Source organism: Pipistrellus kuhlii, unplaced genomic scaffold (assembly GCF_014108245.1).
Source record: "Pipistrellus kuhlii isolate mPipKuh1 unplaced genomic scaffold, mPipKuh1.p scaffold_m20_p_5, whole genome shotgun sequence".
NCBI lineage: Eukaryota > Metazoa > Chordata > Mammalia > Chiroptera > Vespertilionidae > Pipistrellus > Pipistrellus kuhlii.
In genome coordinates, this window is record NW_023425551.1 from 46186408 (window position 1) to 46214407 (window position 28000).

Below are 28000 nucleotides of genomic sequence, written 5' to 3' on the forward strand. Positions count from 1 at the left end.
CCACTGAGCCAAGTCGGCCAAGGCTGGATAGATAATTTCTTGATAGCACATAATAAAATTCCATTACATAGATACCAAAGTTTGTTAATCCACTCATGTATTGAATGACATCTTGGTTGCTTCTGAGTTTTGGCAATTATGAAGAAAATTACTATAAACATTCATGTGCAGGTGTGTGTGTGTGTGTGTGTGTGTGTGTGTGTGTGTGTATGTGTGTGTGTGCACTCGTTTTCAACTCATTTGAGTAAATACCAAGGAATGCAACTGCTGAATCACATGGTAAGAGTATGTTTAGTTTTGTAAGAGACTGCCAAACTGTCTTCCAAAGTGGCTGTACCATTTTGCATTCCCACTAGCAATGAATAAGAATTCCCCTTGTTCCACGTTATCACCAGCTTTAGTCTCAGTGTTCTGAATTTTGGCCATAATAGGTATGTAGAGGGATCTCACTATTTTAATTTACAATTATATAATGATGTATGATATTGAGCATCTTTTCATATGTTTATTTACCTTTTGTACATATTCTTTGGTGAGGTGTCTGTTCAGATCTTTTGCTCATTTAAAAAAATTGAGTTATTTGCTTTCTTATTGTTGTGTTTTAACTCATTGTTTGATTGAGTTTATATATTTTGGATACTAGTCCTTTAACAGTTATGAGTTTGGTGCAAAGATTTTCCTCTCATCCTCTAGCTTTTCTCTTCATTCAGTGTTTTTGAAGAGAAGTCTTAAAATTAAAAAAAAATTATCTTTATTGTTGAAAGTATTTTCCCCTATTGACCTCCTCCACCCTGCCCCTGTCTCCCCACCCCAAAAAGTCTTAAATTTTAACACATCAATTACTATAAAAATATGATGTGAGAGATGTTGCAAAACTTTCTTGACTACTGGGAAGGTTGGATTGAATGACTTCCGCAGTCTCTTTTGACTCTACATTTTTATGATTCTTAGGAAAGAATAATGGTGTGCTGTGGACTTTTCTTACGTGAATTTTAGGTATGTAGGCCATAATAGGTATGTAGAGGGATCTCACTATTTCAATTTACAATTATATAATGATGTATGATATTGAGCATCTTTTCATATGTTTATTTACCTTTTGAACATATTCTTTATGTGCAGGAGACAGCTGATCAATGGTTCTCTCTCATCACTGATTTTTCTTTCTCTCCCTCTCCCTTCCTCTATGAAATTAATAAAAATGTTTTTTAAAAAGTTATCCACTCACTAACAGTGAATATGAGTGTCAGTATCTCTACATTTATGCTGGGGATGATCTCCAAAATTGTATACTATTAATCTTTGTTATTGCTCCTAGTTTTGTTTGAAGCAAAGGTCCATATAAGGGGAAGAGCAGGCAATTTTTCTATAAAGGTAAGTTAGGATTCAAATGGGAACAATCTTAAGTGGCAAAATGAGGAGCCAGAAAAATAATTTGAGAATTTTTATAAAAATGATCAAGCTAGAAGAGATCTTTAAAATTATGTTTAATACATTTCTTTTATTAGATGAGGAAATAGAAATTCTGAGAAGTGAAATGATTTATCCAAGCTCACATTATCAATTAGTAGCAGATCTGGGTTTAGAACCAAAATTGTTTGGGTCTCTCAGCCTGTTATCCTTTGCTTTTATTCATTAAACATTACTAACCATCAAATCCTGTGTAAGGTATTAAGTGGATTAAGGGGAGTAAGAACACTTTTATTAAGCACTTTTCTTGTGCCAGATCTTTCATATATATATTTCAGTCTATCCCAGGATGGCTCTCATACCAACTGAATCACTCTACTAGTTTGGCTTTTTAAAAATAAAAGTATTATTAGGGATTCCCCATATTTCTTCAGTAATAGTAGTTATTCTTGGCGTCAAGCCTGGAATAAGAAGTTTTGTAGTTCAAGAGGAAATTATACTATTGTTTCATTTAAAAATGTATCAAATGGCGACCACAGCTGATTGTTTTTTCCCCCTCAGGCCTGCTCAGGGCATCACCTACCCTATCTAGGCCCTCAGTGAGTACAAATCTGATAAATGCTAGAAATGAGGGAAGGCCAGCTGAAGCCTGGAATGTAAGTGGCTGAGTTGTGGCTGGGGATACCTGTAAGACAGATCATGAAGGTTTTTTGTCGACTTATTTAAATACCTTGGCATTTGTTCTTAGTGTAATGGAAAGCTAATAGTCTTAGGTAGGGTCTTCTGGGGCGAGAGGAGGAAGAAGAGAGGAGAGGAGGGAAGAGGAGGCGGAGCTTGAATGGATTAGGAAAGCTGTTAAGAGTGGATGAATCAGGAGGCTATATCATTAGTTCAGATGGTAAATGATGAGGCCTTCACTACTTCTTTTTTCACTTATAAACATACTAGAGGCCCGATGCATGAAAATTCATGCACTTGCGGGGGGGGGGGGGGGGGGGCGCCTCAGCCTGGCCTGCGCTCTCTCACAGTCCAATCCAGAAGCCCTCGAGGGATGTCTGACTGACTGCCACGGAGGAGGCTTCAGCTGATCAGTGCACCCCCTGTGGAAGGGCACCAACTACCAGGGGGAACCTCCTGCTTTGAGCATCTGCCCCCTGATGGTCAATGCACGTCATAGTGACTGCTCATTCCTGGTCGTTCTGCCTTCAGGGCCAATTTTCATATTGCCCTTTTATTATATAGGACTAGAGGCTCAGTGCATGAATTCGTTCACAGTTGGGGTCCAGCCAGCCTGGTCCCAATTGGTGGATCGGGGCCGGGCCTGTAGGGCAGAGGAGAGGGTGGGAGGTTGGCTGGACGGCCCACCCTGATCAGGGCCCAGCCCAGCTGGGGTAAGGGGCCATGGGCGATTAGTCGGTGGGCCCCACCCCTGATTGGGATGGATGGGCTGATTGGGGGCAGGGCTGGCCATGGGGAGGGGCTGTGGGCGGTGGGCCACCAGCCCCAACCCCAAATGAGGTGGGAGGGGCCAATCAGGGATCATTGGCTGGGGGAGGGGCTGCAGGAAGTTGGCTAGTGGCCCCCCCTGCCCCCAATATTGGGCTGTTTTGCTGGCCTCAGAAGGTGTCATTGCAACTGGGCATTCTGGTCGCTGTCATTATATATATATATATATATATATATATATATATATATATATATATATATATATATATATATATAAAATAAATGATGCTGCCCTGTGCAACATAGAGATAAGTATATTAGGGAGACAAAATTAACAGGACTTGATTTGACATTGAGGGAGAATCCTGGATGGATTCTTGGGTTTCCTGGTAATGCTGCTAGATGCAAGTCGGTGATGTTCCTTGCGATGGGAACTCAGAAGATGAAAGATTAGAAGATTATGTGCTCAGTGTTTGTTTGTTTTTTTATTAATCCTCACCCAATAATTTTTTCCCATTGATTTTTTTAAATTGTTTTTAGAAAGAGTGAAAGGGGGGATAGAGGGATGAATGGAGTGAGGGAAGGAGGGAGAGAGAGACACACACACACATTGATTGGTTGTCTCTTGCACATGCCCTGACTGGGCTAAGAATAAACCTGCAATCCTTCCAAGCGCAGGCTAAGGCTCTAACCAATGAGCTCACCAACCAGGGTGTGTGTCCAAATAAAAGTCTATGGGGTGGTTAGACAAAGAAATTAAGAGCTAGAGGTTTTACTTTGGGATTCTTTAATCACCTGGTAGATGGCATTGCCTAGGGTAATAGGAACATTGATTCCCCAGGAAGGGCTAAATAAAAAGTGTTGGAGTTGAAACCGGTTTGGCTCAGTGGATAGAGCGTCGGCTTGGGGACTGAAGGGTCCCAGGTGCCTTGGTTGCGGGCACATCCCCGGTGGGTGTGCAGGAGGCGGCTGATCGATGACTCTCTCTCATCGATGTTTCTAGCTCTCTGTCTCTCTTCCTTCTTCTCTGTACAAAATCAATAAAATATATTTTTTTAAAAAGTGTTGGATTGTCAAAATCTATTATTTTCACTTTTTAACCTATAGGATTACTCTAGTTTATCACATTTTATGTTAAACATTTTGGCTATTTGTCTTTCACTTATAATATTACCTATGACTTTGGGATTATGAGGTAAATTGTTGAATTTCCTGAATACCATAGCAGGTACCTGTCTGTGGTTTTAGGTAGTGGGTATTTCAGATGCTTGTTAACTAAACGCCTTGTGCAGTTAATACTTTCGTCAAGTATTCCATGTTTTGATACAGAAACCTATGAACACAATCTGGCATTTGATGCTCAGGCACTTTACACAGTGCTCGCATAACTTTTCCTCGAACCACCCATCTGCCATATAGCATAGAGTTTATATAGGGAACCAGCGAGTTCTCGAAATTAAGCTTGTTTTTAAATCAAAGGGCACTATTATTTTCCATGAGAGCGGCATTGGTTAACATGATTACCCATCTCGCGTGTGAAATTCAAATGCCTTTGTCTTGTCTCTCGTGTAACTAGCAAGCCGGTTACAAAGGAAATGTCACTTCACCTAAGATTCTGTGGCCAAGATTTTTGAAAAAGAAACAGACATGTTCCTCACAGCTGCCCTGACATGTAGCTTCTGGGGCTTCGAGTTGCTCGGGGGAAGCCCTTCACTCACTGCCCAGGAGGCCCGGGACTGACACGGAGCAGCGCGCGGCCCTTCATCGGCGGCGTTGCCCCCAAACCCGGCCTTGGAGACATCCCAAGCCTGGGCCAATCCGAGCCCCCTCCCAGGCAGCAGGGGTTCCCGAGCCGGAGCCGCCGACGCCCCTCCGGAGAAAGTGCAGCGGCGCGGGGCCCCGGGAGGGAGGCCTCATTGTCCGGCGGGGGAGGCCGGGTCCCCCGGGAACCACTCCCGGCCAGGGTGCCGCCGGCCAGGCTGACCTGGAGCCCGTGGGTCCCCGCGCCGCTCCCCTCCCCCGCCGCCCCATTGTCTGCCTCGCCCCGCCCCGGGGGACACGTGCGCTCGCAGCTTCCCCGGCGAGGAGCGCGTGGGGCGGCGGCGGCGGCGGCGTGGACACCGCTCGGAACGGCTGAGCGGCCGCGGCGCCGGGGCGGGTCCGGCGCGCATGAACCGGTGGGTGCCTGCCCGCCACGCGGGGAGCTGCGGCCGCGCTCGGAGGCGCCGCCCGGAGCCTCGCGGGCTGGGGACACACGGCCAGGGGTGGGGCGGCGGCGTGCGCGGGTCGCGGCGGAGGGAGTGGGGTGCGGTGGGGCCGGGTGGGGCGGGGTGGGGAGATGCCTGTCTCCTGACAAAGGAGAACGAGTGGGACACGCCGAGCCGGCCGTCCCGCCCCGCCCCGCGGGGAGGGGAGCGGGGGGCGGGGCGCCGGGAGGGGAAGGGGCGGGCCTTTCATTCACTCTCGGCCCCTCGGCCGCCGCCGCCGGAGCGGAAGGGCGGGGTCTCGCGGCCCCCAGCCCCCCGGGCGTGAGGAGCGGAGGCGGCGGCGGGGCGGGGCGAGGGGCGGGGCCTCGAGGCGCGCGTCCCGAGGCGTCGGCGACGTCGTCACGTCAGCGCGGGAGAGAGAAAGAGAGGAGCGGACTCGGCGGGGACGGGGGACGGGGCCGAGAGAGAGGGCGAGGGAGCCAGCGAGCGTGCGAGCGAGGCGGGGAACGGCGGCCAGTCGTATCCGAACGGCCGCGGACGGGAGCGGGAGCGGGAGCGGTGGGGGAAGGAGCAGGGAGGGAAGAAGGAAGGAAGGCTGAGGGGAGAAGGCGGACGGAGGCCGGTGGCGGCGGCGGCGGCGGCGGCAGTGGTCGGGGGAGAAGAAGGAGGAGCTGGAGGAGGGCAGGGGCTGAGGGAGTGAGTGAGAGGAGCGGACGCGCCAGGAGGGGAGGGAGGGCCGGGAAGGGGGGGTCACGCGGGGGCGCGCGCGCACGGGGAGCGCGCTCGGAGGCGAGTGGAACTGGATCGGGTTTGCTGCCAGCGGCGTGAGCTTCGGCCGCCATTTTACAACAGCTCCACTCGCGCTGGACACAGGGAGCAGCGAGCACGCGTTTCCCGCGACCCCATCTCCTCGGACAGGATTCTTCCGCCGCAGCCCAACGGGGAGGTAACGACCGCCAGGAGCCGGGTCCGGGAGGGGGGGTGCTCCGTGTGACATTGTGGAGCGGGGCTGGGGGAGGGCGGCGTGGGGGGGGGGGGGGAGAAACCGGCTTTTCTGGAAAATGGATTCCAAGGAGGACAGGAGCACGTTGGTTGGCCGGGGCTGCCGGGGAGCAGGCCGCGGCCCGCGCCGCCACTTCCTCCGCTCCATGTGCCGCCGCCGTCCGGGCTTTGTCTGCGGCGACGCTCCCGTGACCGCGCGGACCGCGAGCGGCGGCGGCGGCGTTGGTGCCGTCGTGGCCGCGGCCGCGGCGCGGGAGTGGGCGGAGAGGAGCCGGTGCCGTCCCGCGGCCGGGCCGGCGGGCAGTTCGCGGAACGCCGCCGCCGGGGTGTCGGCCCTGGCCCGGGGGTGGGACGGCTGGCCGGGCGCCGCCGCGGCCGTGCGGCCCGGGGGTGGGACGGCTGGCCGGGCGCCGCCGCGGCCGTGCGGCCCGGGGAGGGGCGGGCGGGCGGGCGGCCCGGGGTCGCCGGCGGCCGCCGGGGCGGAGGGAGCCATGTGTCACGGTGGTGGGGGAGGGGGGCGGGGAGGTCCGGTGGCCTGTCGCCGACGCGGCATCGGTGTTGAGAGGGGTGAGAGGTTGTGCTGCTGCTGATGCTTTCCGGGAACTCGGACCCGCGGCTTCGGGTTGATGTTGGGAAGCCGGTGGACGGTCGTCTTTGGCCTGGGGCTGACTCCTCGGTGGGTTTCCGTTGGAGGAAGTTGTAGGACATTTGAAGGCGCGGAGCACGTGTTCCTCATGGGCTCCTGTTGCCCTGAGCGGTGAGGCTGCCACTCTGGGTGTGGAGCCGGGGGCGGGCTCTGGGGCGCGGGGGTGAAGGGTGGGGAGAGACGGGGTGGAGGGTGGGAAGGTGTCTGGTGTGAGCGCTTTGTTCTTCGCTGCTAGCTGTGGTTATACCGATCCGTAAGCGGCAGGCGGGAAAAGCGCGCTCTTGGGGGTTTACCTTGGAGAGGGAGAGGCCGGGCTTTTGCTGCCTGACCCGCACGCACCTCATTCTCTGTACGGGCACAGCTGCATGTGGCGCGCTGGCTGGTCCTCAGCTGATTGGGCTCCATTTGTAATGTCGTTTTTCCTAGGGAGTGTTAGCAGGTGAGCCAGGGGTGGTGCTAAGGAAGAACAAGTGAATCTTTTTTTTTTTTTTTTTTCCCTCCCCTCGCTCATCATCAGGCTTGTCAGGCGATAAGTGACTTGAAGGCTTCTTTAAAGGGAGGCGCAGGCTGGTGTAGAACTTGGTAGAGAAAGGAAAGATTGGGGCTCTCATTTTTGTCCTCTACCCTTTTTTGAAGATCCTAGTTTAATTTTGCTTATTGCGTTTGAACAGATCTCTGGAAACATGGCTACAGAACATGTTAATGGAAATGGTACTGAAGAGCCCATGGATACTACTTCTGCAGTTATCCATTCAGAAAATTTTCAGACATTGCTTGATGCTGGTTTACCACAGAAAGTTGCTGAAAAACTAGATGAAATTTACGTTGCAGGTAAGAACTAACACTTGCAAAATTATATTATGAAATTTTTCTATTGGATTTCTGGCTTTGAGCTAAAATAGCAACTTTTTGTGGTTTCCAATAAGTGTGGGAACTGGAGTTTTGCTTTGCCTTGTTGTGATAGTTGTGAAGTAGAGGTTAAGGTGTACTGTACCTAGTAGAGGGAGGGAAGGAAGATAGAAAGGTTAGGAGGTAAAGGCTGGCTGGCCAGATGGATAAGTATATGATGGTAGCAACAGCTGCTAACTGTTGGGAACAGGCCATGTGACTTTTGGGGGTATTTTTATAGTAGGATTCTTCCTAATTAATTTGGTAACTTTAGACTGGTTGTCTGTATTGGTGTGGCTTTTGCTTTTTCTAGTGGCTATTTGAAATGGGTAGAGGTTCAGTTGTCAGCCTTGGTTTTTTGTTGGTTGATTTTAGGATTTGTATATTTATTGTAGAAATACTTAGTATTCAGAACTGACTTTGAGAACAAGGTCTAAAAGAAATTGAGTCATTATTGTAAGTGTGGTTGAGAGGGCTTCTTTAGTTCAGAGTGCAGTTTCAGAATGGCTAAAGTATGTGTTTGTCATTAAGTAGATTGTAAGAGGAATGGAAGAATACTTAGTTGGCACACATGCTGCTTTTATTGGTAAATCTGGTATTTTCTTTAAAAAAGATCTTTCCAAAAATACTAAAAGTGGACAACTAATTAAGTTTTTTTCTTCTCCAGGGCTGGTTGCACATAGTGATTTAGATGAAAGAGCTATCGAAGCTTTAAAGGAATTCAATGAAGACGGGGCATTGGCAGTTCTTCAGCAGTTTAAAGACAGTGATCTCTCTCATGTTCAGGTAATACTAATTTAATGTCAGCATGAAAAGAATAAAAATATTGAGTAGTTTTGATGTAGTTTAAGTTTGATTTAATAAGATACAGATGGCATAATTAAATAGAATTGGAAAATTACTTTTCAGAACAAAAGTGCCTTTTTATGTGGAGTCATGAAGACTTATAGGCAGAGAGAAAAACAGGGGACCAAAGTAGCGGATTCTAGCAAAGGACCAGATGAGGCAAAAATTAAGGTATGTCTTAAAAAAGTACTTCGCTCCCTTCAGTTTTAAAGTTCTTTTAACTATTGTATAGCTTTGCTAAATATTCTGTGGATGTGAAATGAGGTTTTTTTTTAAGTTAATTGAAAATTAATGACCATGAGATAATTTGCATTTTTTTCCTAATTACTATTTTTGAAAGTTTTCTGCCTTTTAACTGTTGGTTTCTTAAAACAATTTGCTGTTCTTAAGGTTGTGGGTTGTTTTTTTTGTTTGTTTGTTTCCCAGCTATACTGATGCTATTGGTATTCTAAATAAAAGATTGAAAAAAAATCTATCCACCATATTTTGGATGGTTTTTGAAAATCTGCAAGTCCAGTTTACTGACTTGCAGGAACCAAAACGGAATGGGATCAGTTCAGCCCAGGCTGATGGAGAGTGCACATTTAGCAGTTGACTCCTTCTCTTAGGATTCTCAAGCCCTCAAATGTAATGTATTTAGAATTTTAATACTGCCTTTAACCCCCTTTGTTATCATGACTAATTTGTTCATTCCTAAAAGCAGCATGGAAATGAAAGTGAGAAAACAGGCTAGGAGTGGGAGGATTTTTTTTTAAGGTCCTATAAAATAGTAAATGTCCTCAAAGTCATTTAGGTTTTGATTTTTGTGTGGGTGTGGTGATCATACTAGTTTTAATCTGGTGTTCTTTTGCTTTTTAATTTTATTGATTTCATTAAAAAATATTTATTTCAGAGGGAGAGAGGTAGAAACATCTATGATGAACCATTGATTGGCTACCTCTTTTTTTTTTTAAATTTAATATGTATTTTATTGATTTTCCATAGAGAGGAAGGGTAAGGGATAGAGAGCTAGAAACGTCGATGAGAAAGAAACATCGACCAGCTGCCTCCTAGGAACACCCCTCACCAGGGATGTGCCCACAACCAATGTACATGCCCTTGACCGGAATCAAACCTCGGAACCTTCAACCTGCAGACCGACGCTCTATCCACTGAGCCAAACCGGTTTCGGCTGATTGGCTACCTCTTGCACGCCCCTATGGGGATAGAGCCTGAAACAGAGGCATGTGCCCTGATCCAGAATCCAACCAGGACCTCCTGATTCATAGGTCAACAAACACTCCACCACTGCAACACTGTCGGGGCTTACCTGGTGTTCTTTTTTTTTTTTTTTTTTTTTTAATTTATCTTTATTGTTCGTATTATTACAAAGGTTCCTCATTTCTTCCCCCCTCCACCAGGTTCCCACCCCACCCTCCGCCCCCTCCCCATCCCCCATTGTCCTCATCCATAGGTGCACAGTTTATGTTCAGTCTCTTCCTCCCTCCCTTTCCCCGATAGTAAATCCCTTTTCAGATAGTAAATCAGTTACTTAGCATTTTCTCATATCAATAATGTGCCAGTGCTCTTGAACGAAGAGTTATGGTTTAAGAAAATCAGTTATTAAAACAGTATAGGTGTTAGGTGGTGGTTAATGGTGTGGGAAGAATGAAGCTTTGAATATGGAGTTAGTGGTTAAGGGCATCCATAAATTTGAGGCTTTCACAGGTCTAGCTGTCAGTGAATTGTGTTAGAACTGTAAATCTAACTTTTCCATAGAAATTTTACCAATGTAATTAAGTCTACATTGGGAGTTAGACTTATTAAAATTTTATAAAAAGTTTCGAGTGCAATTTGTATGACTTTTAGTTCTATCTTTGGAAGGGAGTAGCTTAAAGTGTTACTGTAGCTTAAATTGTGAGAAGGCAAAAGCATTTTTATAGGTGGTTTAATAAGGAATAAATTTTTCCTTTTTGTTTTTAGGGATTGACATAAAAGGTATTATTTGGGTCATATATAAAAATTAAGGTATAAGAAGCACAAGGATTACATATGGAAAAAAAAGGGAAGATGAGCCAGTTAATGGTTTAGTTTATGTGATAGTAATAGGTTTGAGTTTATTTTTGTTACTAACCCAATGTTGCACCCTCAAGCAAACATTTGGGTATAATAGAAAAAGACTGCTTAAAATATTTAGTGCTTTTTTAAAGTTTAGGAATAGAGGAGTTTTCGTCATTTACAGTATTTCTTCACTTAATGTTCTTTGAGTAGAAAATGTTTAAATGTGTCTGGTCATTTTCAGAGACAAGTGATCTCAAATTATGGAACAGAATTTTGCTAAGTTATGTGCCTGTTGTGTTTTTATTTCACAACTTATTAGCTAATTATCAGATTGGTTTTATTTGGAAAACTGGTTTTGTGCTTTTCGGTTTGAGATGGTGAAGGGGAATAATTCTTGGTTTTTTCCTTAGGGTAACCATGGACTACCACTTTCCTAGTACTTTTGCTTATAATAAGGGATGAAGAGAAACTTCTAATGCTCTAAGTAAATATGAGTGTAAATTTTAACAGTTCACTTTCAGAGAGATAAAATGTAGAAGTTATTTTAAACTATTAAAATTTTATAAGGTTTTCAAAGTCATTTGGCTTTTTTACTTTTTTCTGAAAGACCCATGCTATTCTGTGAAGTATTGAGTGTAAAAATAAATAAGTTTGTTTTTCCTGTAGCTCCTAAGTTTCTGGACTTAACTAATTAGTTTGAGGAGTGTAATTTCTATAAAGATTGGCGACATGCCCACAATGGCAATGTGTACTAGGAGTGTGGGATATAGAGAATTTATTGGATAAGAGATCCAGATTTGGGAGATGTAATTTATTCATCTTCTCCCTCAGGGGCGAATTAAACTCAGCCTATTTTTATTTTTAAAGATTCTATTGCTCTCATTGATGCTTCCATTGACTGCTGCTTTATGTGCCCTGATTGGAGATGGAACCTACAACTTGGCATATCGGGACAATGCTCCTAAGCAACTGAGCTAACTAGTCAGGGCAGTACAGTCATTTTTTAGGAGGTATTAGAATACGTATACCATGCCTTGGAAGTTGTTGTGTGGATTAATATGTTTCTTGTTGTTCACTAAGCACACTTAATAATTAGAGACCAGCAAATAATTTGAACAGGATCTTGAGATTTTTCACTACAAATTAGGGCTATTACAAGTGTATATTAAAGGAGAAATTCTAAAACTGATACCAGAAACCTATTTGTAGGAATGTTGCCAAGTTAAAGAGGAAAATTTGAACAAGATTTATTTCAAATTTTAACTGCTATATGAAAGTGTGGTCTTGTGAATTAAATGTATTAATGACATTTGAATTCTTTAAGGCACTCTTGGAAAGAACAGGCTACACACTTGATGTGACCACTGGACAGAGGAAATATGGGGGACCACCTCCAGATTCCGTTTATTCAGGTCAGCAGCCTTCTGTTGGCACTGAGGTAAAGAAACTAAAAACTTGTACTTTTTGTGGTAAATGGACAAGTGTCTGGTTTCCTAAAGGAACTCTCATGGTTTTTACTTCATATTTAATTTACAGATTTTTGTGGGGAAGATCCCAAGAGATCTATTTGAGGATGAACTTGTTCCATTATTTGAGAAAGCTGGACCTATATGGGATCTTCGTCTAATGATGGATCCACTCACAGGTCTCAATAGAGGTTATGCGTTTGTCACTTTTTGTGCAAAAGAAGCAGCTCAGGAGGCTGTTAAACTGGTAAGTCTCCTCCCCGCCCCCTTCATTCTTCACATGCAGTATCCTTAAAGCCATATTTTTTTTTTCTGGCTGTGCCTGTCTTTTATTCTTTGCACATGTAGTTAGTTGATCAGACTCAGGATCTATTGTATATGGTAGTATGGTAGAATTCCTGGTTCTATGAAACATCTGGCTTAGTGATTACTGTTTATAATTTATAGGAAGGTTAAAGTTTAAGAAAATAACTGTAGTAGGTAGGACTCCCAGAGTTGGCCATCCCTTTTTCAAAAATTTCACAAAAACATTGTGATGATAAATTTCTAGTTTATGAAATAAAATGATTTTGTGATGAGTGGCAATGCTTGATTTAAAAATACAAGTTACTAGTCGAGGACCTTGTGGTGGTTCTAACTTTTATTTTTTTTATTTTTATTTTTTAAAAATATATTTTATTGATTTTGTACAGAGAGGAAGGGGGAGAGATAGTTAGAAACATTGATGAGAGAGAGTCATCAATCAGCTGCCTTTTGCACATCCCCTACTGAGGATATGCCCGCAACCAAGGTACATGCCCTTGACCCGAATCAAACCCGGGTCCTTCAGTCCCCAAGCTGACCGACACTCTATCCATTGAGCCAAACCGGTTTCGGCAATGTTTCTAACTTTAAAAAAGAATTTTAATGTTTTAAATTATGGCTTATATAACTCTCCTTCAAACTAGTTTTATTAAGTTCTGTGAAATTCCTATATTTGATAGTTGAAGGTGCTAAGGGTTAATTTTTTTAAGGAAATGTTTTTATTGAATTTTAGAGGAAGGGAGACAGAGCAATAGAAACATTAATGAGAGAGAATCTTTGATTGGCTGCCTTCTACACGTCCCACACTGTGGATCAGGTCCGCAACCTGGGCATGTGCCTCATGTAATTGAACCGTCTGTGATCTCCTGGTTCTTAGGTCAACGTTCCACCACTGAGCCACACTGGCTGGGTCATACTTATTTTTTATTACTGTCTGATGGATAGGAGGATTGGCATTTTATTTTGATGCTTTTAAAATACATTCTTTGTGATAGTGGTATATATCTACTGGGATGAATTGAACATATCATTGCTTTTTTATAAAAGACACTTCAATGTGACTAAGATTATGGTGATAATAAAATTGAGAAATTTGCCTTAATTTAGCAGTAAAAGAAGAGACTAGACTTTTGAGGAAATTAAAAATTCTAAAATATAAAATACAAGTTGATTTGGATGAGGTTGGGGTGTGTGTAGGTGTGCGTGTGAGTGTTACTGATTTCAGAGAGGAAGGGAGAGGGAGAGATAGGAAACATCAATGATGAGAGAAAATCATTGATCAGCTGCCTCCTGCACACCCCTTACTGGGGATTGAGCCTGCAACTTGGGCATGTGCCCTTGACCAGAATTGAACCTGGGACGGACCCTCAGTCTGAAGGCCAATGCTCTATCCACTGAGACAAACCAGTTTTAGAGTGATTCAGCAATTATTTTCCTCCACAGATTAAAAGCATTGTAGATTTTAAATTTGCATCTGAATTATTTGTAAAAATGGGTTAGACTTTAATTGCTGAAGAGGCATGCAGTTAGAAGCAATTGCAAACTTAAATGACCTCATTTTCAGCCAATATCTGATGCCTTGGATTTTAGGGAATAAAAAATTCATCCCCAAATGATGATAATTTAGAATTAAATTTGTGGAAAGGTGAATAATAGCTACCACCTGAATGCTTTTTAAGGCATAGGAGCTGTGCTAGGTGCTCCATTTTTATCTTGAAACTAGAGGCCCAGGTCTCTCGGCCTGGCCTGCGGGATTGGGCCAAAACACTGGTTCTTGGACATCCCCCAAGGAGGTCCCAGTTTGTGAGAAGGTTGCAAGTCAGGCCTAAGGGACCCCACCAGCATGTCCAGCCAGTTTTGCTCAGTCTGGATCCTGATAGGCTGGACCCCCAGCAGCAAGCAAAACTTAATGGTGGGAGTGTCTGCCCCCTGGTGGTCAATGTACATCATAGCAAGCAGTTGAGTGGCCTTAACATATCATTAGCAAATCACACTTTGATTGGTTGAACAGACAATTGAACGCTTAACATATTAGGCTTTTATTATATAGGGTTCTACCTCAACCCATTCTTCAAGGTACATGGACTTATTTTCATTTTGCAGAAGAGTAAATAGGCTGGGTGGCTTACGGAGGTTATATTGCTTTAGTTTGATACTAGGTTTGCTTAGGAGTGCCTATTGTTAACTAGATATAACAAATTAAGCCAACAGTAGCTTTGCTGCTGTCATAGTCTAAGGTACTATTTAAAGAATCCTCCTGCTTAGTCTCACTGCTCTGTATTACAGTTTTAACCATTCAGCAGCATAGATTATATCACAAACATTCCCATGCTGAAAACTCTAATAATGGTTTCCAAAAGAGGTTCTGTCTTAAGTTTTTTCTTAACCTTTCTCCTTTTACTCTTTATTATCCTTCCATCTATACTTTGCCATTTTTGTCCTGCCCATAAGCTCTATTTGCATCTCAAGATTACCTTCTGGTGTCCTGTTTTCTAACACTTCAACCAGTTATCACAACTGCTACCTTCTTATCTAGTCGTCTTAGAAGGCCTTTTTTGACTTTTGAGCACCAAGCACCCAGCTGCCCCATGATGACATTATTTATGAACTTGATAAAATAAAATGCTAAATGTACTTAAAAATTATTTCTTGATTGTATAAGTTATTTGCTTATGTCTCATCATTAGAAGTCCTCCCCCCCCCCCCCCCCCCCGTATTTCATGACATTTCTGTATTTTAAAAAATAATTTTTTACTGATTTTAGAGAAAGGGAGGGAGAGAGAGAAAGAGAGACATTGATGTGAGAGAAACATTAATCAGCTGCCTCCTGCACACACTACTTTTCCTGACTGGGAATTGAACTATCGACTTTTCAGTGTACAAGTTGGTGCTTAACGAACTGAGCCACATTGGCCAGGACTATGTTCCCTGTCATTTAGTACATTGCCACTATGCAATAGGTCCTGGATAAATAACCTGACTGGCAAGCCAGTGTCATTTAATCCATTATTTATGACCCTTAGAATTTATATTATTCCTGTATTAGCTGTGGGCCATTTTGCTATTGAAAGATTTTTTAGTTTCCATTTGCAGTTATTTATTCTGTGCTACCTTCAGTCAAGGGGATTGTTAAGAATGAGGGATGGTGGTGGTGGTGGTGAAGCTTTTCCCCTCACCCCCTGGGGAATATTTGTATGTATATATAGTGGTTGGCATTGTCGCAAAGATTAGGAGGAAGAGCAGGCAAGTGTGTATATGTATTTGTGGTATGCTGCTAGGATTGGAACTTAAGGTCACTGGCGTGACCTAAAATTTAGCAAATTTGCCCATTACCGTCCTATACGGGGTGGGCAAAAAGTAGGTTTATAGTTGTGAGTTCTCTAAGAGTTTACTCTTGTATTTATTGCATTACTTATTTGTATTAATATTGTCATTTTATATCCTTAATGAGTTATCTTTTAGGTAATGGTGTCTGGTAACCCATGTAATGGAAAAATCCTGCTGAAAATACTAATAATGCCAGTGTACAAACACTGTAATGGTTGATCTCTATTTGTATATTAAAATTTATGGTTTTATAGCTACTGATGGTTTTATTTACCAAAGTGGTTGTATACTACTATAACATGTGCACAGTCATTTTGATGAATGCAGCTGACAAGATAGCTCCACAAAAATATTTTAGTAGCAATTTAGCAAATATTTAGTGGACTTACCATGAAAATTTTTATTATGGGCATACAAGTTAACTGAAGGATGAAGGGATATATTGCTTAGAGAAGGCTTTGTGATAAAGGGGCTTGATCAAGATGATGAAGGAAATAGTGAGTCTAGTTAAAGCAGTGGTTTAGTGGAAAGAAGGAGATGAAAGTTGTATAAAGTCAGTGCCAGAAAGCATTAGTCATGACTGCTGGATTAAGTTGCATGGTACAATTAAAATGTTGAGCCATGGTATGGGTAGCATGAAATAAGTGGCAGAACAGTGAAGGATGTTTGGGTGAAGAAAACAAAAGCCAGGAGAGAGTCAACAATATGAAGGAGAGATTAAAGATTTTGAAGGGAGAAATGATAGTTAATCATGTATCGTTGGTTCTAATTTTTTTTTTTCCAGTGATGCAAATGAGGGCATAGTTCGACTGCTCTTGACATGTTTGGTGACTTGAGTCTGCATGAAGTGATAAAAGGCCTGGATGACAATATCAGGATCTCAAAAGATTTTTGGTGGACAGATAGTTCACACCAGCAAGATGGAATTGAGTGAGGACAAAAGACAAGTTGTATACAACTAATATCACATTGAAGCTGTAGTGTGAGTCAGCAGTGTGGTTTAGTTGCCAAATAAGCTAAGGTAATCATAGACTACATGTTATAGAGGCATGGTGTCTAGAAATGGAAGGTTAGTAATAGTCTCCAGCTTAGTATAAAATCAGTCTCAGTCTGCACCTACAATATTATGTTATATGGGTGTCACTATTTGGTGACACTATAAGGGGCACTTTAGTTTGCCAATATCAGGGAAGGAGTGATTATATATATATATATATTTATTGATTTTTTTTACAGAGAGGAAGGGAGAGGGATAGAGAGTTAGAAACATCGATGAGAGAGAATCATCGATCAGCTGCCTCTTGCACACCCCCTACTGGGATGTGCCCACAACCAAGGTACATGCCCTTGACTGAAATCGAACCCGGGCCCTTTTAGTTAACAGGCCGAGGCTCTATCCACTGAGCCAAACCGGTTTTGGCGAAGGAGTGATTATTAATCGAGCATATAGAGAACAATTGAGTCTTCAGCATTGTGTGCAGATAAATGAAGTGCTGTCATTTGGGGGAGGAAATAGAGTTACTGTAGAATTTTTGGTGAAATAAATTTTGGTTAAGTGTGTAAAGAAGACTTTATAATTAAATATTTAAAAATAAAGTAGAAAAGCTTGCAGGTAATGGCTTTGCTGCTATAAGAAGAGTTTAAGACTGGGCATCCACTTCTAGATCAGATTCCAAATCTGAGATTGCTAAATTTCTGGGGATTTGTAACTGATTATGAGGATAGGAAAAAATTACTTATTATTTTGAGCCTAGATGATAGAAACGTTCCAGACCGTACAACTGTTTTGGTGTTTGAAATACTGAAACTGCATTGATAAATGTTCAAAATTGATCTTTATTTTATTTCGTCACCTCACTGTGGTACTGGATCTGAAAGCTAGATTCTAAAACTTAAAATCAGTGCCCATTTTTCTAGAAGAGTTTAGAAAGAACTCACTTTTTAAAAATTGAGACCATCATAGTGTCCTGATATACTAATACTTGAGAATTAGATTTTATCAGCAAATTAGAATCTCTCTTAAGGAGAGATTTTTGTAATGCCTTTCTACTATCTAACTCACTGTCATCCAGCTGGGATGTGAAGTTTATTTTTGAATTTAAGTGGATTGGTCTTTAAATCTGAAAAATTAGAAAAGTTAAGCAATTCATATATATGTATATATGTGAAAGGGCATGTTTAATCTGTGTGTGGGAAATTGGACATTGTTTAAAGAAATGTTTATTTCTAATACCTTTGCTTTACTTGAACAATATGCTCAGAGAATTTTTGTTTCTTAGTGACTTAATTTCACTGGAGAGCCAGTTTACTCTATAGTAGGGGTGTCGAACTCAATCAGAGAAGGGGCCAAAATCTAAAATCCAGCCTAAATCGCGGGCTGAATGGTTTACTGAACAGTCAAACTGTCATTGTGATGGAAACGCAGCGGAGTGCAGTGATGACAGCGCGGTGCGGGCCACATTGCAAGGCCTGGCGGGACGGATTTGGCCCGCGGGCCTTGTGTTTGACACATGTGCTCTATAGGCTAGCTGTCATAGTAAGTCTTTTTTTTTTTTTTTTTTTTTTTTTTTTTTAAGTAAAATAACATGAAGAGTTACAGTTTATTTTATAAATCCTGCTAAATCTTCATGTCATTTATATTGTTCAGAGACAATAGCCATCCTTAACATACCTTTGCCCACACTGCCTTGATTAAACAAAGCAGGGCTCATGATAATTAGTTGGGGGAGGGAAGAACTTTTTCTTCTGTCCATAATAATAGGAACATTACTACTTTGAAGCAGCATTGTAGATATTGATGGAAGTGGTATAACCAGTAATTAAAATTTTTTAAATAAAATTAAAACCATGCACAAGTATTTTCTTAAACAGTTCCTGCTCTTAGAACATTTGGGGAACAAAAAATAAAAGGGAAAGCTATACCAAATCCTGTCATCTTCAAAATAATTCCTGTTTCTCCCTTTAAACACTCCCCCCCCCCCTTTTTTTTTTTTGTATTTGAATTGTTTTTGTAAACTCCTGGAGTTAAAAAAGATGAAATGACCAAATTGAAAGCCATTGATTTGCACTAACCTATTTGATACTAGATTATAAAAATCTAGGAAATATACATAGTTGAAAACTTAGGTGAACTTATTTATGAAATAGGATATTGTAGTCTGCTTCTCTATAATCTCATGCAATGATGGATTCAGCCATAACTACTATTTGCAGATAACCCATATATTTCTACTTTCAAGAGGTTTTTGGTATAAATATAATGTAAATACTGTGAGAACGGTCTGTGCCATGATTTTTCAGCCTCATGGAGCAGATAATTCTTAATGCTGGGCTATCCAGCAATATGTTTAGTAATATCTCTGACCTCTACCTGTCCACTAAATACCAGCAGCAACTCTCCCAATCCTAGTTGACAACCAAAATAGTCTCTAGACATTGTTAAATATCCTGGGAGTAAAAAAGTCACTCCTGTTGAGAACAGTTGGTCTGTGTTAAAATACAAGAGTGCTTTTGTTGACCTTTATAGGATTTAGGTATGTAGGGTATTCTGATGGTTGAGCTCAAATCTACAAGTATGCAGAGGAGTTTGGATGGTGGATGTTTCAGGAAAAGCATTTTATTCAGAGGCTTGGTTAGGATGAAAGTTGTTTGAGAAATTACTGTATTTTCCGGCGTATAAGATGACCCCCTAATTTTACAGTTAAAACATAGGTTTAGGCCTATATTCGCTGTATAAGATTACCCCCCACTTCAAAGAAAAGACTTACTTTGCTGTTAAGATCTGCAGGTAATTTTGTGCAATTTTGGTCTTTTGCCCTCGATTTTCGGTTGACTTTCTTTCGTTTCAAAAGTCTTATACGCCGGAAAGTATGTAAATAGCTAAGATTGTGGAGATTAAGGCATTTTAGGATGGACTTAAAATGTGCAGTTATTTGAACTTTATCTTTTTGGTAATGGGAAGCCTTTGAGAGAGTTTTTTTTTTTTCAATAGGCAAAAAATTATTTGGGGGGAAAATGTCTCTGGAATAAGAAGAGAGAATCCTGGGGTCATAATGACCACAGACTTGTGTAGAGTGAATGGAGTGGTGAGTTTGGAAGTATAACTGTTATGAACTGAAGAAAGGGTGTTTGAGCATTATGTTAAAATTTAAGTATCTGGAGATGGGGAAAGGGATAGGGAGAGATGTTTTCTGTTTTAATGCATGCTTTTTATATACCTGTTATTTAAGAATGGGGATAATATAATAGGGAGAGAAGAGTGGTTTTATTTTTGCCACCATGCTGGTCAATAAATTATATGAAAATTCATGTTGATTCTTTAGTTTGTATAGCTTCACTTGTATGTCAATTAAGGTAGATATTGAGGCAAGATGTGGAGGAGGATTAATCAATAATTATTTTTGCCTCTGGCACCATTATTACTACCTTGAAATTTTGATGTGGTTTTTACTATGTAATATATATAATCCACTTTTCCAGATAACTTGAATATGTACTTTTGAACTTTGGTTGGTAATTAACACGGATTGGTATATTTGTCACTGACGATTGGGTTTTATCTCTGTAATATTTCACTCTTCTATAGGATATGGTTACGAGAAGATTAAGTTTATTTTTTGCCATAGTTTTGTAGTTACTACTATGCTTTTACTATAATCTGTTTAGTTATTTTTCCTTCAACTTTATTGCAGGCTTATTAAAATTGAACTGGGGGTGGGGAGTAGAGTTGGATTCAGACTAACAAGATTCTCCCTTTTAGACTTGAGTTCCAAATTTCAAGGTCTTGACAGTTTTTTTTTGCATTAATTCAAAAATTGTTAATTGTGTTTTAGCAGTATAATCTTCATATCTGTCCCTGGTTTATAGGTCGATGCTCATCCATTGAGCCATGCCTGTTGGGTATAACTACTTTTTAAAGGACAAATTCTTGAGAAACATAGTGTTGACATTTTAACTTGTTTAAAAACAAGACTTTGTGTTTGTGTATGGGAGGTACATATCTTTCTACAATGAACACTACTGAATATTATGAGTATTTTAAAAACTGGTGTACTTTTTCCCCTTTCAGTATAATAATCATGAAATTCGTTCTGGAAAACACATTGGTGTCTGCATCTCGGTTGCCAACAATAGGCTTTTTGTGGGCTCTATTCCTAAGAGTAAAACCAAGGAACAGATTCTTGAAGAATTTAGCAAAGTAACAGGTAAGTTGGATTTATTTGGAAGGAGATGCAACTTTTAATACTGAAGGTAATTGCATACTTCTATGTGACAAACACTGTGTTAAACACTTCAGTTATCGACTCATTGTATTCTCACTATAACCATATGAGATAGGTAACTTTTTATTTTTTATTTTATCCTCAATAGAGGATATTTTTTCCATTTTTTTAAAGAAGGGACTGAGGAGGGAGGAGAAACATCAGTGTGAGAGAGACACATCGATTGGTTGTCTCCTGCACGTGTTGGGTATTGAACCTGCAACCCAGGTACGTGCTTTTGACCAGGAATCTAACCCATCACCCTTCCTTGCGAGGGGCCAGTGTTCTGTCCACTGAGCCATACTGGCCAAGGTGAGATAGGTGACATTTTCAGATAAGGAAAACAGGTACAAAGCGTTTAGGGAAATAATTTGCTGAATGTTATGTAGTTACTAAGGAATGTAACTGGGATTTGAACTAAGGAATGTAACTGGGATTTGAACTATCTGCAGAATGAATCATGGTTGTACATCTTGTTTTGGAAAGTTATATTTCTTTGCGTGTTTGTATTCATTTTTAGGTGGTAGTTGACACTTTTTTTTTTTTTTTTCTTGTGGTAGCATTTTTATTTTATTTATTTTTGGTAGTTGACACTCTTAGTAGAGTTGTTAGATGTGTAACGATTTGACTTTTCCACATTATAGGAATAACTAGAGGCCCAGTGCATGAAATTTGCACATGGGTAGGGTTTCTAGTGGCTGCGGGCTGGGGCCTACCTTCCCCCCACTGGGTTGGGGAAGGGTAAGTGGGTCTTGGGCAGTTGGCCAACTGGCCCTGTCCCCTGGTTGAGCTCCTGCTGCAGGGGACAATTTGCATATTAGGCTTTTATTATATAGAAACTCTTGCTATAAGCAGAGATTATACATTATCAGTATTGTACTATTTCTTAGAGCTGTAAAGCAATTTTTTATAATCCAAATGACTGGGTGTTTTCATTAACATTTTTGTCTACCTAGAATGTTGAACAAATTATCAGTCTATTAGTCTCTAGGAACTTTTGGGGGGGAAAATTTAAAAAATATATATATTTTATTGATTTTTTTTTTTTTTACAGAGAAGAAGAGAGAGGGATAGAGAGTTAGAAACATCGATGAGAGAGAATCGTCGATCAGCTGCCTCTTGCATACCCCAAGGTACATGCCCTTGACCAGAATCAAACCTGGGACCTTTCAGTCCACAGGCCAACGCTCTATCCATTGAGCCAAACCGGATTCGGCTTGAAATTCATATGTAATAATTAATATATCCTATTTCCTTTTTTTAAAAAAAAAAAAAAGCTAATCAATATCTGAGGCTAGAAAAGAGTAATTTTAGAAAATTGAGGTGTATATTTGTATAAGAAAAATGTAACCATATCTGACTCATACTGCCATTTTCCTAAAGCAGCTATGTAAAGATTTTATGCCTCATTAATGGAAGCAGATTTGTCCTTATCTCTAATTATACACACACACACACACACACACACATATTTTTGAACACTTATAAAGTGTTCTGCAAAGGTAAATTATCTGGTGAGTCCCATATAAAGATAAGTGATTTTTTAAAAAAAAATTTTGATATTCATGTATTATTAGAAAAATAAATCACTTGATCTACTTATTATTTTATCTAATTTCTCTGGAATGGTTACTTTCAGAGGGTCTTACAGACGTCATTTTATACCATCAACCAGACGACAAGAAAAAAAACAGAGGCTTTTGTTTTCTTGAATATGAGGATCACAAAACAGCTGCTCAGGCAAGGCGTAGGTTAATGAGTGGTAAAGTCAAGGTTTGGGGAAATGTTGGAACTGTTGAATGGGCCGATCCTATAGAAGATCCTGATCCTGAAGTTATGGCAAAGGTAATGACAGTCAATTTTAAAACATTTTTTTAAAGGGGTTGGTAATTGGGGGTGGGGGGAAAGGTTTTAGAGATAGGAGAGGGTGGGAGAGGAATGACTTATAAAATTATTGTGTACTTTATTTAAACTATTTTTTTTTTAAAGAAGTGTTCTTTATTAAGAATAAGTATCATACATGAAAAGTGAGTATAGAAATTTGTTCATGGAGCACTTGGTCATAACTGTGTAGTTGTCACGTTCATGATGAAGTAGTTGGCTTACATGGCTGTGGAAATAGTTTACTTCCACTTTTTTTTAATGTATCTTTGATTTCAGAGAGGAAGGGAGAGGGAAAGAGAGAGAGAAACATCAATGATGAGAGAACCATTGATTGGGCTGCCTCCTGCACGTCCCATAATGGGGATCAAGCCTGCAACCCAGGCATGTGCCCCTCATTGCAGTCGAGCCTGGGACTTTTCAGTCTGCAGGCTGATGCTCTGTCCACTGAGCCAAACCAGCTAGGGCAGTTTACTTCCACTTTTGTGTGGGTTCTAAGAGTAATTTCCTTGAGTTTTTGAGAATGGTGCCATTAGTTTACATGGTTTTTGGTCAGAAGTCCTACTCCTAAAAATAGTGAACTGTATTGGCTCTAGCAGAGCTGCTGCAGTTACAAGGTTTAGCTATTATTAGGTATCTTGCTTCAGCAGTCAGTTGAGACATGAGAACCAACATCTCTTGAATTAATCCTTTATTCAGTAATGTACTTTGCAGATAGGTTATTGTACCCTTTGTCTTTTTTAAAACGTGTATATATATATATATATATATTTTTTTATTTTTTTTTAATATTTATTTATTTATTTAATTTTTTTTTATCAAGAGGGTGGGTGAGGGATATACTGGTAGTTAGAAACATCGATCAGCTGCCTCCTGCACGGCCCCTACTGGGGATGTGCCTTCTACAAGGTACTTGCCTTTGACTGGAATCGAACCTGGGACTCTTCAGTCCACAGACCGACGCTATATCCACTGAGCCAAACCGGTTAAGGTGTACCCTTTGTCTTTTAAGAATCTCCCTAAAATCAAGACACTAGTAAAATGCCAGAACTGTGAATATTAAGAAAGGATAAGTGGTTTAGAGGACAGAAGTTACCTAGGATTCTTTTTTCCTCTGGCTATTAAGTTCTCAATGGGTTAGCACTTCAGATAAAGAAATATGGATGCTATTTCAAGTATTTTAGAAGCAAGTGATAATGTTCCTTAGCTAAAAAGATCACATTTAATAATTATACTGTTAAGAGCTTCCAGGATTGAAAGAATTTATCTTAATATTTTGAGGACTCACTCTCCCGTATAGCTAAGGAGATTTTAAAAGCAGGTCTTACTTAGTTTTGACTAACTGTTAATTGTTAAATGGTCATCAGCCATCTCAGAGGGCATGGTATTCACATTGTTAGGACATAACCACTTCCATTTGGTTGCAAAATAATTACTAATTTAGTGAGTATGTGGTCTTTTATAACTCAAAGTCCATAGGTTGCATTAGAATTTGCTCTTGGTGTTTGTACATTCTTCGGGTTTAACAAATGAATGACTATATTTACCACTGTAGTATCATACAGAATAATTTCACTGCCTTAGGAATCTCCTTGGTCTGCCTATTCATTCTTTCCTCCCTTCTAACTACTGGCAATTATTAAAAATATAATTGTCATATATGGTAGTTGGACTCATATAGTATGTAGCTTTTAAGCTTACCTTCTTTTAGGTATATACATTTAAGGTTTTCTCCATGTTTTCATGGCTTGGCTCATTTCTCTTAACACTGAATAATATTTCATTATCTGAATATACAACAGTTTATCCATTCACCTACAAAAGGATTTCTTGTTTACAGATTTTGGCAATTAGGAATAAAGCTGCTGTACATGTCTACATGCATGTTTTTGTGTGGATGTGGTTTCAACTCATTTGCGTAAATTATGAGTGTAATTTGCAGGTTCATATGGTAAAAGTATGCTTAGTTTTCTAAGTAGCTGCTCTGCAAATTGGCTATTCTATTTTGTCTTCCCACCAACAATGTTCCTGTTTCTTCATATCCTCAACAGCATTTGGTGGTAATAAAGTTTTGGATTTTGGCCATTATAGTAAGTGTGTAATGGTATCTCACTGTTTTAATTTATAATTCCCTAATGACATGATGTTGAGCATCTCATCATATGCCTATTTGGCTTCTGTATATGTTCTTTGGTGAGATGTACAGTTTTTTTGCACAGTAGTCAAGTTCCTTGGTATATACCCAAATGAGTTGAAAACATAAGTCTTTTAAAAATATTTTTTATATTCTTCTAATGGGTTGTGACTAAAGTTAACTTTGCAGGATGGGTGGTAGCATTTTGAAAATTGAACTTTTCAGAAATATACAAGAAGTTTGTTTTTTTCTTAAATTTCAGGTAAAAGTGCTGTTTGTACGCAACCTTGCCAATACTGTAACAGAAGAGATTTTAGAAAAGGCATTTAGTCAGTTTGGGAAACTGGAACGAGTGAAGAAACTAAAAGATTATGCTTTTATTCATTTTGATGAGCGAGATGGTGCTGTCAAGGTAAATAACTGTGGGGCAATTAATACAGGCATCTAGAGTAGACTTTTATCCTAGAATCAGAATATTTTTTAAAAATGGAAGAAAAACTCATCAGGTAATCTGTACATAATTTATTGTCCTTAGCAAATTGTGTAATTCACTAAACTAAGTAAAAAGACAATCAGTTGAAGAGCTGGATCTTTAAATAAAATCTAACCTATTTAGTAATCTTTTTAATGTTAATGGTAAATGATTTTTTAATTTAAATGGATCATAATTGTTTTGAAGGCCTCATATTGATGACTATCTAATTTTTTTAAGGCTATGGAAGAAATGAATGGCAAAGACTTGGAAGGAGAAAATATTGAAATTGTTTTTGCTAAGCCACCAGATCAGAAAAGGAAAGAGAGAAAAGCTCAGAGGCAAGCAGCAAAGAATCAAATGTAAGTAAAAGTATAAATTTTAATTGTTGTAGAGTAACTGATGAATAAGAGGTGTTGCTCAAACCTATTAGATCTGTAACATGTTTTTACCTTTTAAAGAAGACGTACTTGAAAGCTTTGAGGCAGAGAAATGCCAAGAATCTCAAGAAATGTTTATTTTAGCTCTTACTAGTGACCATAATGTGAAAATAATCATAACTCTAAATAATTGGAATTTATATAAGTGAAAGTCTTCCTTACTATATTTTACAAAATGTGTACCTGAATATGTTTAAGTATTAGCTGTCCAGAAGTCTTAATATATTTTATTAAAAGGGTGGAGAATCTTTTCTCAGAGGAAGGGAATATTAAGTCTCCACCTTTGTACTAGAAGAAGCAGGCTTCTTTACCAATACTTAGTGCTTGTTGCTACCCCAAAGATTTCATATTGTATGTGGGCTTTGAAAAATGAAATAGTGTAGTTAAATAAGCAAACAGTTATTAAGGTGAGAAAATCTGTAATTTATATTGGATCTTTTTAGAACACCTATAAAAGGATATTTGCTTATTAAGACAGTGAAGGAAACTTACCTGGGTAAGAAAGTAGTTTGTAATTATAAAAATATTGGTTGTAATCTATAATAATCTTAATAATAAAAGCATAATATGCAAATCAACTGAATGACTGAATAGCGGAACGAACTTCCAGATGGAAGTTGGGCTGCAAAAGCCTATTCTTGCACGAATTTCGTGCATTGGACCTCGAGTTGATTTATAGAAAGTGGGTAATTTCTATTTGAAGCAAGAATAATAATCATTATCAGGCCAGTATTCTGTCCATTGCCCTATGTGGATACAAAAGAAGGGTTAGGAAGCTTCTACTTACATATCTATTTCTGCAGCTGGTTGTGCAGTTATGCAAATTGGCAAATTCTGAGCTTCAGTATTCAGTTTTAAAATGGGATCAGATTAAATTATGTAAGATGCCTTATACCACGGTTATCTAAATTATCTATATTTGTTCTAGAACTAAGGAAACATGTTCTTTATACTTGGGGGTAATATAAAATAAACAGCAAAGAGTAAGATTTTCAAGGGGGGAGCTAATGCTCTATTTTTCAAACCCCCGAGTATACTCTATACAGTGAAAAAAACTTACATATTTTCTTCAGAAGATAAGTAAACTGCTTTTGGTTTATTGGCATAGTGGCAGAATATAAGTGTAGGAGACTAGATTAATGTCTGATTACAACTGTTACAGTTATGACTAGATAAATGGAGGGTGATATTAAATACAAAGTAAGGTGGGGAATGTCAGTATGTCTGTAATATTTGAAAAGGAGAACAGGTCAAAAGGGATTGACTGCCTGTTATGCTTGCACTTTAACTTGCTGTAGTCATTAACTGGTTTTTTAAATTAACTTAAGAACTACAGCACACATTCCTATTTACTCTTCATTGTGTTCTTGTGAGTTGAGTACTCTGTCACCCAGTTTGAGATGAGGAAACAAGCACAGAGGTCAATTTGCCCGAGGTTAATCTACACAACTACAAGTAGTGAAACTGGATTTGAACCAAGGCATTCTTGCTGCAGGGTTATCACTCTTATTCACTATATCAGGCTTTTAGTTTATACTACAATTATTTACATTTTGTACTGGTTAATTTTTGTTTATGAGGGCTGTCTTGTGCACCATAGGATCCTTGGCCTCTTCCCACTAGATATCAGTAACACCTCCCCTAAATTGTGACAGCTAAAAATGTCTTTAGACCTTACCAAATGTCCCCTGGGAGTAAAATTATCCCTAGGTAATTTATCAATTGTTAAGACATTCATCACAGTACAACAAAATAAACAAGAGTAACATTTTTAAATAATTCAGTTGGAACAGGACCTTAATTAATTGAGTGTAAAATACATAATAAACATAATCAAGAGTCAATTATTCTCATGAAGTATTTTTTACTCATTTTTGGGATTATCAGGGGTTGAAATAAAATGATAAATGCTTCTGAGTTGTAAAGAACTATGTAAAATTGTACTATTGGGAACATGAATTGGAATATTAAGGATATTTAGCTTTTTTAGATGGTATCTAAGCATGTGCTGATTTTTTTTTTAATGTTTTCTCTTAAATAACTTTGAAACTAAAAATTATAGGTTTGGTTGTTTTAGCTTTTCTTTTTCTCCTCATAGCTGCATATGGTTTGCCATTAAATAGTAGTGATAACCTAGATCTAGCCACAAAGATTTTTTTCCAGAGGGCATCAGAGCTTATTTTAAGTGGAATTTTTATTTTAATAAAAAGGATATTTGTAGTGCTGAAATT

At 40.0% G+C, this 28000-nt stretch overlaps 1 protein-coding gene across 12 annotated transcripts in view; it reads left to right on the top strand.

Annotated features, from left to right (window-relative positions):
* Positions 1-5870: 5870 nt before the first annotated feature.
* The window catches only part of LOC118705318 (synaptotagmin binding cytoplasmic RNA interacting protein), a 30743-nt gene continuing 8613 nt past the window's right edge, over positions 5871-28000 (top strand). For 3 of the 12 annotated variants that reach the window (XM_036413889.2, XM_036413891.2, XM_045573280.1), the window contains exons 1-10: positions 6719-6741; positions 7383-7542; positions 8267-8385; positions 8488-8616; positions 11810-11923; positions 12022-12198; positions 20650-20785; positions 22482-22687; positions 25120-25269; positions 25570-25691. In XM_036413889.2, the coding sequence (XP_036269782.1) occupies positions 7395-7542; positions 8267-8385; positions 8488-8616; positions 11810-11923; positions 12022-12198; positions 20650-20785; positions 22482-22687; positions 25120-25269; positions 25570-25691 (1301 nt within the window). In that variant the 5' untranslated portion in view covers positions 6719-6741; positions 7383-7394. Of the gene's footprint in view, positions 6010-6717; positions 6742-7382; positions 7543-8266; positions 8386-8487; positions 8617-11809; positions 11924-12021; positions 12199-20649; positions 20786-22481; positions 22688-25119; positions 25270-25569; positions 25692-28000 lie in introns of those variants that run through there. The other 9 variants (XM_036413900.2, XM_036413894.2, XM_036413897.2 and 6 more) reach the window with 6 other exon arrangements.